At 61.8% G+C, this 11312-nt stretch overlaps 1 protein-coding gene across 1 annotated transcript in view; it reads left to right on the forward strand.

Annotated features, from left to right (window-relative positions):
• The first annotated feature begins 9740 nt into the window (after positions 1 to 9740).
• Positions 9741 to 11312, forward strand: part of MRGBP (MRG domain binding protein) — a 4472-nt gene continuing 2900 nt past the window's right edge. The window contains exon 1 of the mRNA XM_077756793.1: positions 9741 to 9975. Coding sequence (XP_077612919.1) covers positions 9874 to 9975 — 102 coding nt within the window. The 5' untranslated portion in view covers positions 9741 to 9873. The remainder of the gene's footprint in view (positions 9976 to 11312) is intronic.

The following is an 11312-nucleotide window of genomic DNA, read 5'->3' on the forward strand; positions in this document are numbered from 1 at the left end:
AGACTCTGGTGAGCAGCCAGCTCTCCGAGTCCTGGAGCTGAGAGGTCATGTCAAAAATGCAAAGGAAGGGGCGCCTGGGTGGCTCAGTCGGTTAGGCCTCCGACTTCGGCTAAAGGTCATGATCTCGCGGTGTGTGAGCTCGAGCCCGGTGTCGGGTTCTGTGCTGGCAGCTCAGAGCCTGGAGCCTGTTTCGGATTCTGTGTCTCCCTCTCTCTGCCCCTCCCCCTCTCATGCTCCGTCTCTCTCTGTCTCAAAAATAAACTATTTAAAAAAATGCGAAGGAAACCATTCAGTCGGACGCCCTGGCTTGGCCTGTACCCACCATGCTGTGGGGCTGAACTCCCTCCCTCCTTCGGTCAGGGTTTCCTGGACGTGGTGCATGAAGACTGCCGCGCTGTCGGATTCGGACAAGGGCACAGCCCCAGACCCCACAGAGGCAACAGCTCCCAACTCTGCAAGCAGGCGGGAGAAAGAGGAGGCTTCGGGGGAAGTCAAGTGTCGATTTTTATGGGAAACAGCATTCTCAGCGGCTGAGAGTCAGGGACGTTGGGAAACAACAACACACAGAAAACTATTAGCATTACTCGCCACGGTGCCGCACTGAGGTGGGTAGGCTGGGCTGCCCAGGCAGCACGGGCCTGGCAGAGGGAAATGGCTGGCCAATGTGCAGAACGGGGATACTGAAGAAGAACCCCACGGGAGCACCGTGTGGCCTCAGGGCGATGGGGCCTCCTACTGCTGCTGACACACCTGCCTCAGTCTGGTTATGCTTTTCTTCATTATCGATGTATTAAGTTCTCTTATCACCTGTCTCTTCTCTCTGGTGTGAGTTGTGTTCACTCCTCAGTGCCTGGTACGTAGAGAGCAGGCACCCGGTAAACGTTCATAGGATGGATGGTGGATTGATGATGGATGGATGGGGGATGGATGGATGGACAGACAGATGGATGGGTGGATGATAGATGGATGGACGGACAGATGGATGGATGGATGGATGGTGGATGGATGGATGGATGGTGGATGGATGGTGGATGGATGGTGGATGGATGGATAACAGATGGATGGACGGACAGATGGATGGATGGATGGATGATGGATGGATGGTGGATGGATGGATGGATGATGGATGATGGATGGACGGATGGATGATAGATGGTGGATGGATGGATGGATTGTGGATGGATGGTGGATGGGTGGTGGATGGATGGATGGATGGATGGATGACAGATGGATGGACGGACAGATAGATGGATGGATGATGGATGGATGGTGGATGGATGGACGGATGGATGATGGATGGATGATGGATGGATGGATGGATGAACGGATGAATGATGGATGGACAGATGGATGATAGATGGTGGGTGGATGGACAGACGGATGGATGGTGAAGGAGATGTGCGGCAGACTACAGAAAGAAAACGCTGTTATTCTCATTGATCATCTTGTCCCTCTATCTGCAAAGAGGCACCATGAGGAAACCTCTTGCCTGTAGAGCCACAAAAGTGGCTAATAGCAAGGCCAGTGCCTGCCAAACTTTGCCAAGGAAATTTCCATTTGGAAACGAGGCTTCTGTTCCCAGTTTGGCAGCTGCATCATGGAAATGGACACCACAGTTGTGCCCTGGAGAACGCTGACAGGATCCGGTGCTGGTGCTGGTGTGCGCTCGTCACAACTGACCCTTCGCCGGCAGATTCGAGGGCAGACGGGACAGAGATAAGGCCACAGAACACGAGGGTGGAGAGACAGTCAGGTCCAAGCCCCAGATGCCATGCAGCCCGCCATGACAGGCCCACCCCAGGGGCCGGAGATCCAAGCCCTTCCCACCACCCCATCAGCCTGCTGCTTCTGGATGATTCCACCCCACTTAAAGGCTTGGCATAGGAGAGACCTCCCTCCCACAGGCCATCCTAGTGTGGGAAGACCACGCACCTCAGGACCATGACGGGCAAGGGACGGGCATGAGCTCAGAGGACAAGCACGCATTCCCCAGCACTTACAGTGGGAGGGAGTTGCAGGGAAGGGGGGGGTGGGGCGAGGCTGGCAGCAGCTCCCCACACCCCAAGCCAGGACCAGGTGAGGAAGCAAGTAGCCCGCACCCAGTTCTGGGCAGCACCACCCTCACCTCCTCTGGGGAAGCCCCCGAACTAGGAAATGAAGGGCTCCCCCCACACACCGACTGAAGCCCAGGGCCTCGGGGCGACCGTGTGTCTGTTGATGACTGCATGGGGCAGTGTGAGGTGCCAAGGTCATGTGCGTATAATCTCTCCTGACGTGGAGGAGGGAAAAGGCCCTGTGTCCCACACTGGGTATTTGGGACCTGGAGACCCTGCGAGGAACCAGGCCAAGCCTGTGAGGACAGCCGGCCAGGAGTGGGCTTCCCCGGATCCTCCGCTCGGACCCAGACAGAGGCCCAGAGGCCCAGCGCGCTCCAGGGGCCTGCGAGAGGCTCCCTCGGGGGTTATCAGCAATCAAGTTCTGGCCCAGGGACAGCCGCCGTGCCCGGACCGCAGAGGCTTCGCAGGAGAGGCCGGCGCCGAGCCCCAGAGGAAGCACTTACCAGGCTTCCTGTCCACCCGCCCAGCCCCCGGGAGAAAACCCAAGCAGCTTTACCAAAGCCAGCAGCATGGCAATCCGCCAAGGCTCCCCAGGCTGAATTACCAGGAAACAGACCCTGCGCAGGTACCTGGCCGCGGACACGCATGACTCCCGCCGCACCCCTGCAAGCAGATTGGCATGTGGCTCGGGGGCCTTGTGCAGTGCGGCTCGCGGCCCCAGAACAACCCGGGGCTNGGGCTCTGGGAGTCGGCGTGCCGGGCAGAAGCGTGTCCGGCCTCAGGGGGCATTGCTGGCTTTGGGGTTACGCAGCCTGCTGGTCTGCTCCAGCTCGCAGCCCTCCCCCCTGCCTGGAGCCCTGCTGGCTGAGGACAGCTTCAGCCTTGGCCACCGGCTCCTCAGAGCCTGACTGTCTGCACCACACGAGGCGCTGGGCTCCGAGCCCCACTTGCCTCGTTGCAGGGCTGGGTTTGTCTCTGGGGGGGGGCCAGCATGAGCGTGAGCCGGCCCTGCTGGCCGCGGGGACCCGGCCGGACATGCCAGCCTCAGATCAGCTAACCAGGGCCACTTGGCTTAGGTCCACGTGGGCGCCCCCCGTCCCGGGACCCGGTGCACAGACTCCGGGACAGGGAGCCCGGGATGGAGACGCCTGCCTCACGTGGGGATGGCAGGGCCCTCCCGGGCTCCCCGGGGCTACCCCGCTTCCCCTGCCCTGCAAGCCCGAGTGAGGGCAGTGGGGAGGCTCATTCTCAAGTGACCTGGAGTCATGTGGGTGCAGTGGGGACCCAGCCCCTCCCAACACCTCAGCTTTCCTTGAGGAAAGACCTTCTTCCCACCGGGACCCAACCAGCTGGGGGCTCATTCAGCCCCTCTGAGGCTGCCGCCCAGGCCAGAGACAGAGTCAGAGAACGGGACCTCCCCGTCCTGGGCGCCCCCCCCCCCACTTCCTGTCAGCTCTGTGAGCACCAGGGCCTCCGGTCATTCTCCACCCCCTAAGCCAGCCGGGGTCCCCTCTGCTGCTTGCCCCCCAGGCCCCGCCCGAACGGGAACCAAGGGAGACCGACTGGAAAGGAAGGCACGTGCCGGCCAGCAGCAGGACAGGAGCCCAGCGCGCACCGGGGGATGTTCAGAGCAGTGACGGCCGCCGGGGAGGACTCCGGACTTAAATAAAAGTAAAAGCTGGGTACGCGGGGGACGGGTTAGATGGGGAGAAGCCCAGGGTGATGGTCCCTGGCCGTGTGCTGGGCTCCGTCCTGAGCCTCCTGTTCACTCACACAGGTGCCCTCATAGCAGGCCGGGCCCACCCCAGGGGGTCTGTCTCAGGCCCCCTCCTCGTTCTTCTGGGCATGAGGTTCTGAACATCTGTGTCCCCCAACAACTCCTATGTTGAAAACCTACTGCCCAGGGCGAGGGTGTTAGGACACGGGGTCTTTGGAAGCGATTAGGCCATGGGGGTGGGGCCCCCACGATGGGATCAGTGCCCTTTTGAAAGAGCTGGCACAGAGCCCGCCACCCCCGTGCCCACAAGGACACAGCAGGAAGGCCCACGACCAGGGACGAGGCGGCGCCCTGACCCGGGGCTCCAGCCCCCAGAGCCACGAGACGCGGGCGTGTGTGCGTCAGCCCCCGAGCACAGGGCTCTGGTCCCAGCGGCCCGAGCCGGGACGCAGCAGCCAGGGCACGACGTGCGCACACGGCACCTCTACTTCCCGAGTTCTCCTTGTGCAGGTACCTGGGGCGTCCGGGCTCCTCCCTAACCCGCTTCCACCCCCAGCTTCCCTTATTCTTCATCTTCGGGCCGACAGTTTTCCAATTTTCAGCAGTTCTGGGAAGCCCGAGTCTTGGCCAAGAACCCTGCCCCACACCTGGAGGGCGGTGGCCTCTGCTTCCCGCAGGTGCCGCCACGCTGCCTTCACGCACCACACACGGGACGGTGCCCTCTGCTCGTGACGACGTCCCGTTCGCTCTGCAGGGAGAGTGTAACCAGGAAGCGCCGCTCCACGGCCCACACGTTCTGACGGCGCTCGAAGCGTGGTGCTGGCGCCCTGGGGGAGGGAACAGGGAGGACCCCAGCTTCCACGGGGGACCCCAGCTCCCTGCTCTGGGCTCTGGTGTGTGCCGAGCTGCCCCCCGTGCTGCGTGGCCCTGAGCTCGCGGCGCCCTGTGCTCACACTGGCCGGGGCTCTGGGCCCGGCACTGCTTTCCTTGTGGCCTTTGCTGGTCCAAGCCGGACATCGTGCTGGCCCTGAGTTGTCCTGGGGCCGTTCCACCGCTTCTGCCGGAAGTTCGTGCCTTTTCGCCGGAGTTCTCACCAGCGGGTGGGTCCTCCGGCTTCAGCGCTGCTAGGTACACGGGGTGCCCAGGGGCTCAGTTCCTCGTCCCCTCTCTGGCTCGTACCCCAGCCCCCAGGGCTCCAGCTGACAAGCCCCACCTCTAACCTCCTCCTGGGGGATGGAAACCACACGGAGGCCAGGCTGCGACAGAACCTGGCTCAGGGGAAGGGCGGGGCCGGGGGTGGGGTAGATTCGTTCAGGACAACTTTCCCCCGGGGCCCCCGGGGCACTCAGTGGATGAAGCTTCTGACTCTTCATTTCAAATCAGGTCATGATCTCACAGTTCATGACACTGAGCCCTGCTTTAGGCTCTGTGCTGACAGTATGGAGCCTGCTTGGGATTCTCAATCTCTCTCATACACACACACACACACACACACACACACACGATAAACCTTTTAAAAAAAGAATTGTTCCCTTTTATAAAGAGAACGTTAGTCATTCCCCACACTGACCGGACGAATCATTTCCTTCTGTTGTGTGCGCACAAGGAAGCCGTGCTGGCCGCTGGGGGCCGAACTGATGGGGAAAGAGTCTATCTTTTAAAAATAAACTCAGCCCCTGGTTGGTCCCCTTGAAACTGACTTGAGGGCTGACACGACCAGCGGCCCAGGAGCAGCCTCCGTGGCGCTCTGTGACGGTCCCAGCACGGTCCTGCGGCGTGGGCGTGAGGCCGGAACTGTGCCAGGGCCCTGGGCACCCAAGGGGGGGCGCGGTGAGGGTCGGAAACGCCGCATGACACTTGCTTTCGATGGCCGGCGAGCACCTTCACTTGAAAAGTACAGGAGTTGGGGCCACACGGGGCAGGGGCAGTGCTGGGGTGAGGGCGGGGGTCTGCTCCTTGTCCCCTGGGGCTGAGCCACGTCTAGCCAAGAAGCTGAGAATAAACCTGGAACGTCGTGCCTGCGGCGCAGCCCCTTCCCTGCACCTCTGCCCGCACTCTCCGCTGCCCTTAGCGGTGATGCCGGTCCTGGGGAGGGAGGATCCTACAAACTGGTCCCCAGGCTCCCTCGGGGCTGTGGGAAGAGGAGGAGGGGCCGACGGGTCCGTCCTTGAAGGGGGGAGAAAGAAATGAGTGTCCTCCCCCGGGACTCCCACTCTCAGGGAAGGTGAGGACACAGGGTCAGAGCCAGGTCCCCAGCGGGTATAGCAGACGTCTTACGCGGCGTTCCTGGGCCTCAGTGTCCACGCCCACAGGGGGATAATAATCACCACTGGCAGAGATAACCAGGGCATTTCCTGGCGGCTTGGTCCCTGCAGTCACAGGTGAGGCCATCGGTTCTCGCTGCCATCCTTGGGGCCCCGCTCTGATGGCCAAGGGCTGGGAAGGCCACCTGCCCCCTCCCAGGCAGTAAACAGGAGGCTCATCCCCCCCAGGAAATCAGAACAAGAGAACACAACGGAAAGCAGCCCAGCCTGACCCCACCCCCCGTCAAGGCCACTGGAGAACTTCGAGAGGGGCTGCTGGGTGGAACCCCTCGGTGGCCCTCACGTGAATACCGCAGAGGGCTGGGACCCCCCAGAGACTGACTCAGCAGAGCTAGCTGGTGTGGTGTGCGTGCACGTGCGCATGAGCACACGCAGCAGAACCCGCAGTTCTGACGAGACACCCCCCCCCCCCCCGCCATGTGATACCAGCCACTGGCGAGGCTGGGCGGCTGAGCTGAGCTTCCTCTCTGTGCTCCCGCCCAGCGCACAGGGACGAGAAGTGCTCACACGCACGGAGGACTTAGCCCTCAGGGCAGGAGGGGGAGATCGACCGTTGTGTGCTCTCACCTGAACGTCCTCTGCACCCACAAAATCAGCACCTGGGAAGCCAGGGCCTGGGGTCTGCCCCTGCCCATCCCAGCCCAAGTCGCTCACTCCCCCTACAAATCCTAAGGAGCTCCCAGCAGTGACAGAGCCTCTCTGTCTCAAATTCACACGGTTCACTCCAGCGACAAGACTCCAAGACAAATCAAGCTGTGACCCAGGACCCCGGTGGCTCTGTCAGCTGAGCATCCGGCTTCCGCTCAGGCCATGATCTCATGGTTCATGGGTTAGAGCCCTGCATCAGGCTCTGTGCTGACAGCTCAGCACCTGACAGCTCAGCTTCACATTCTGTGTCTCCCTCTCTCTCTGACCCTCCCCTGCTTACGTTTTCTCCCCCTCAAAAATAAAAAATAAACATTAAAAAAAAAAAGCTGCAGGCCAGAAAGTAATTCAGGCAAAAGGAATGCAATCTTCAGATCCAATACAGAACATCCAGTTAAATGTGTACTTTAAATAGTACAAATAAGAATACTTTATTTGTACTTTAAAGGATAATTTTGAACATAAGTATATCCCACACGATATTTGAGACATCCTTGTACTGCAAAATTACTCATTTTTATCTGAAATTCAAATTTAACTATCATTCTTTCTTTATTTTTTATTTTAGAGAGAGAACACATGCGAGAGGCACAGAGAGAGAATCTTTTCTTAAGTTTACTTATTTATTTTTGGGGGGGGAGAGCAGGAGAAGGGCATAGAGGGGGGAGAGAGAATCCTAAGCAGACTCCTGACTGTCACTGCGGAGCCCGATGCAGGGCTCCGTCACAAACCGTGAGATCATGACCTGAGCCAAAATCAAGAGTCAGACACGCAACCAACTGAGCCCCCAGGTGCCCCTGTTTTTATATATGAAATCTGGTGACCCCACAGAGAAGGCAACACCACCCTGAGCAATCAGGAGTGACCAGCAGCTGAGCCTGGCATCCCGGGGCTCCCCTCCTCCCCTGGGCCAGGCTTAGCCCCGTGGGTGACGTGATGGGGACGGTAGCAGTACCAGGACGGGATGCCGTGATGATCCCTGGAGCTGACCGCAGAGCCATGCACAGTGAGCAGGACAAAAGCGTCCTTGGGGGTCATCGCGGGCGGTGATGCCCACTTGGGGAATCAGACTTTCTTTCCAAAAGCCCATGACTGGCCCTGTGGGCCAGGCGCCAAGGGAACAGGAAATGTGTCCAAGTGGTTCCCGCCTGCAGGGTTCTGAGACAGGAGCCCGGGTCTGAGTCCAAACAGTGGGTGGGAGACGCCCCCTAGAGGTGTGATGCGTGGGCTGCAAGCCACAGCTGGCACAGAACAGGACACCTCGGTCACCTTGGCTGGTGGCCCCTGGGGCCCTTGGGCACCTCACACCTCTGAGGTCCCTCCGCCCGGGAAGTGGGATGATGTTGCTGTCCTCTATGCCCAGATGTCAGGAGGAGGCCCCAGAGGCCCCAGGTAGAGCAGGTAGATATGAGCGAGTGGGGACTGTGCTTTCTGCATCAGCGTATTCCTCCAGCGCCTCAAGTGTGAGCTCCAGTGTGAGCATGAGAGGGGCCAGGGCCAGCCAAGCTGGGGTGGCATTCCACTTCTGTCCCAGAGACCCAGTCAGAGGGGAGGACAGTGCGCCCAGGGGAGGGTGGGCACACAAGGGTGCGTTTGACCGAAGCCTTCCAAGCCCCTTCCTCTGAACCCAGCTCTCCTGACTAAGAGCCAGGGGTCCCCTTGGGGGCGGAAGATAGGTATTCGTTTACGAGTGACGGTCCCTGCTTTCCAGACACCAGCTTCCCGGGCGAGAAACTCTACGTGGCAGAACCCAGCGCCGGCCTTGGGAATGGGTCACAGCAGCCAAATCCATGCAAGACTGATGTGTAAGCCGACGGCTTGTGTGTTCACTGACCGCGGAGAAGTCCCTTTCCGGGGCCTAGATGTTCCCACCTGGGGTCCGAGCCCCCCTGCTGGGACTAAGACACTGGGAGGCCAGCTGCGTCTTCTAAGACGTGGGACGTGGGCAACACGAGCGGCCGGGGCCGCGGGGGCCGTTCACCCCCGTGACCAAGAAAGTGAGTTGGTCAGTTGGCCATCGGGTCCACAAAAATGGTCACAGTGCACGTGCTCTGTGCTGGACCAGCCCCGGTCGCTGGATCTGACTGACAACCTGGCAGGGAAGGCCGACGGTGGAAAGTTGTCGTCAGTGGTTTGCAACGACACGGAGGCAGAGGGCAGCACAGGGCCGCCGCCGCGGGGCAGGACGGCGGCGACGGGGCCCACAGTCAGGCTGCGAAGCCTCGCCACAGTGCCCTGGCCAAGGACTGAGTGCGGAAGTGACCTCCAGAAGCCACCGCCCATGACCCACCTCCCCCCACCCCAGCCGGCCTCGCCTGACCCGCGCTGGTCCCCCTCCCCCTTGGCAGCCACCTTCTAGCACCCAAGGCCACACGTGCCTCTCCCTGCACCCCTGGCCTGCTCCCCCATGTCCGAGGTTGCCACCCCAGGGGCCTCTCCCGACCCCCGGACAAGACGGCTACATCCCCCGGGGGCCACTGGGGACCAGGATCGCCGCAGCCCCCTCCACAGGCAGGGAGCTGAGCCCGGGGCTGGCTGGGCGGGCCCCGGGGGGTGGTGACCGGAGTCCGCACCGACCAAAGGGCAGCGCTCAGCAACGTGGCGTCAACAGTCACCTGCGAGGCCTGGGCGCGCGTCCGGGTCGGCCCAGGTCTGGGACTCGGAGCGGACGGCGGGCGGGGCACCCAGCCTTCATCAGTACCCCGAGGCACGCGCCGTTGTTGGTCCCGTTGCACCGCGGGGGAAAGTGAGGCCTAAAGACGCTTGGCGCCTCGCCCGGGAGGGGTCCCCAGAGTCGACACCTGGAGGGCGGGGAGGAGCGCTCTCCGCAGCAGGTCCGCGGCCCCGCCCCGCGGTGGGCGGGGCCTGGGAGGAGGCGGGGCGCGGCCCGCGGGGCNCACCCTCTCTCTGGCCCCTCCTGCCCCTCCTATATCCTCCCTCTGGCCCCTGCTGCGCCCCTCTTCCACCCTGCCCCCCCATAGCCTCCCTTTGCACCTCCTACACTGACCTTCCTGCTCCCACTCTTACTCCTCCTCTGCTGACCCCAGCCTCTACCTCCCCCACTGCCTCCCACCTCTCCCCTCCTCACAGGTGACTCTTTCCACCCACAGGTGTCAATCGGCACTTCCACATGATCTGTATCCGGGACAAGTTCAGCCAGAACATCGGCCGGCAGGTCCCATCCAAGGTCATCTGGGACCACCTGAGCACCATGTACGACATGCAGGCACTGGTAAGCTGGGTCCCACCCTCTCCAGTCCTCAGGCCAGGGCTCGCCTTCCCCCACACAGAGCCCCGGGCAGGCTAACTAGGAAACCAGGCCGGGCAGAGGACACGGTGGGCATTCCCCGCAGACCAACAGCAGGCGTCAGGGCCCTGTGGCAGCAGGGGATAGTGGGTCAAGCAGCTGAGGAAGTAGTGCAGGCCCCTGCAGACTTGGGGGGGTGGCAGTGGGAGCCACAGGCAAGCAGAGGGGTAGGAGGAACTTGTGCCAGGGCAGGGGTGAGGCTCTGTCCCTCCCCCCTCCCCCCTCCCCCCCGGCTGACTTAGGGCCACACTGGCCTTCCCAGCTGGGGCCTTCCTTGTCCACATCTACCCTTGCCTCCTGCGGGTTTGGGCAGGTGGTTTGCAGCTCCTTGTTTTACTCGAGAAAGCAGATAAGGGTGACAGCTGTGCTCTGGGGACTGACTGACCGGCCTGCAGGATGCACTCAGCTCATCAAGGACTGGCTGTCATCCCGAAGGGGCCTCACCCCCACACCCGTTACCTTGTGGGGTCACCTGGTCCCCAGACTTCCCATCCCGTGACTCCCGTGACTAGAGGCTGGAAGCAAGACACAGACCCGAGGGTGGCAGGGTCCCTGTCCCACTGCAGCCAGGGACACAGACACAGCTGGCACCAGGCCCTCGCTGCACTTGGGAGCTGCAAGGCGCCGCTCAGAGGTTCTAGTCCAGGGCAAGCAGCCCCTCGCCCCTCTTCTGGAACTTCTGTCTGCCCTGTTGCTTGTGTGCGACCAGGCACGACCTCGAGGCTGTCACTCCTTAGCCCCCAGTGCCCCCACGGAGCTGATGCCAGAGTCCCCTGGGACCCTGGCAACGTGCGTCTGTGGCTTCCACCACAGGGGTTACCAGCAGCCCCAGGAGCCGCGGGGTTTCCGAACCCCAGGAGCCCCGAGCACATCTGCGGGCTGAGCTGAGCTGTACCACGGCCTGCGAGGCCTGCGAGCTACAGAGAGGAGGCCTGCCCGCTGAGCCCCTCCCTGTGCAGAGGCCTGCCACCAGCTCACCGTCCCCCCCCGCCCCGGTGGTCCTGTGCCTCCAGGGTCGCTGTCCCTCCTAGCACACGGGGCCCGTGTGACCTGTGGGACAAGTGGGACTCTGAGAAGCAGTGTCCCTGACACCGCTGTGTTGTCTTACCTGGCTTCTAAGGCAGTAGCTTCCCTGTCCCGCACCCTCCATGTCTGCGAGCTCCACTGTCATTGTCCCCTGAACACACTCTTGTGGGGAGGGAGCCGAGCCAGGTGGGCAGGACAGGTCAGCAGGAGGGCTGTGGCCTGCTTTTGCCCTGGGG

Source organism: Crocuta crocuta, unplaced genomic scaffold, assembly GCF_008692635.1.
Source record: "Crocuta crocuta isolate KB4526 unplaced genomic scaffold, BGI_CrCroc_1.0 scaffold613, whole genome shotgun sequence".
In the NCBI taxonomy this organism is placed as follows: domain Eukaryota; kingdom Metazoa; phylum Chordata; class Mammalia; order Carnivora; family Hyaenidae; genus Crocuta; species Crocuta crocuta.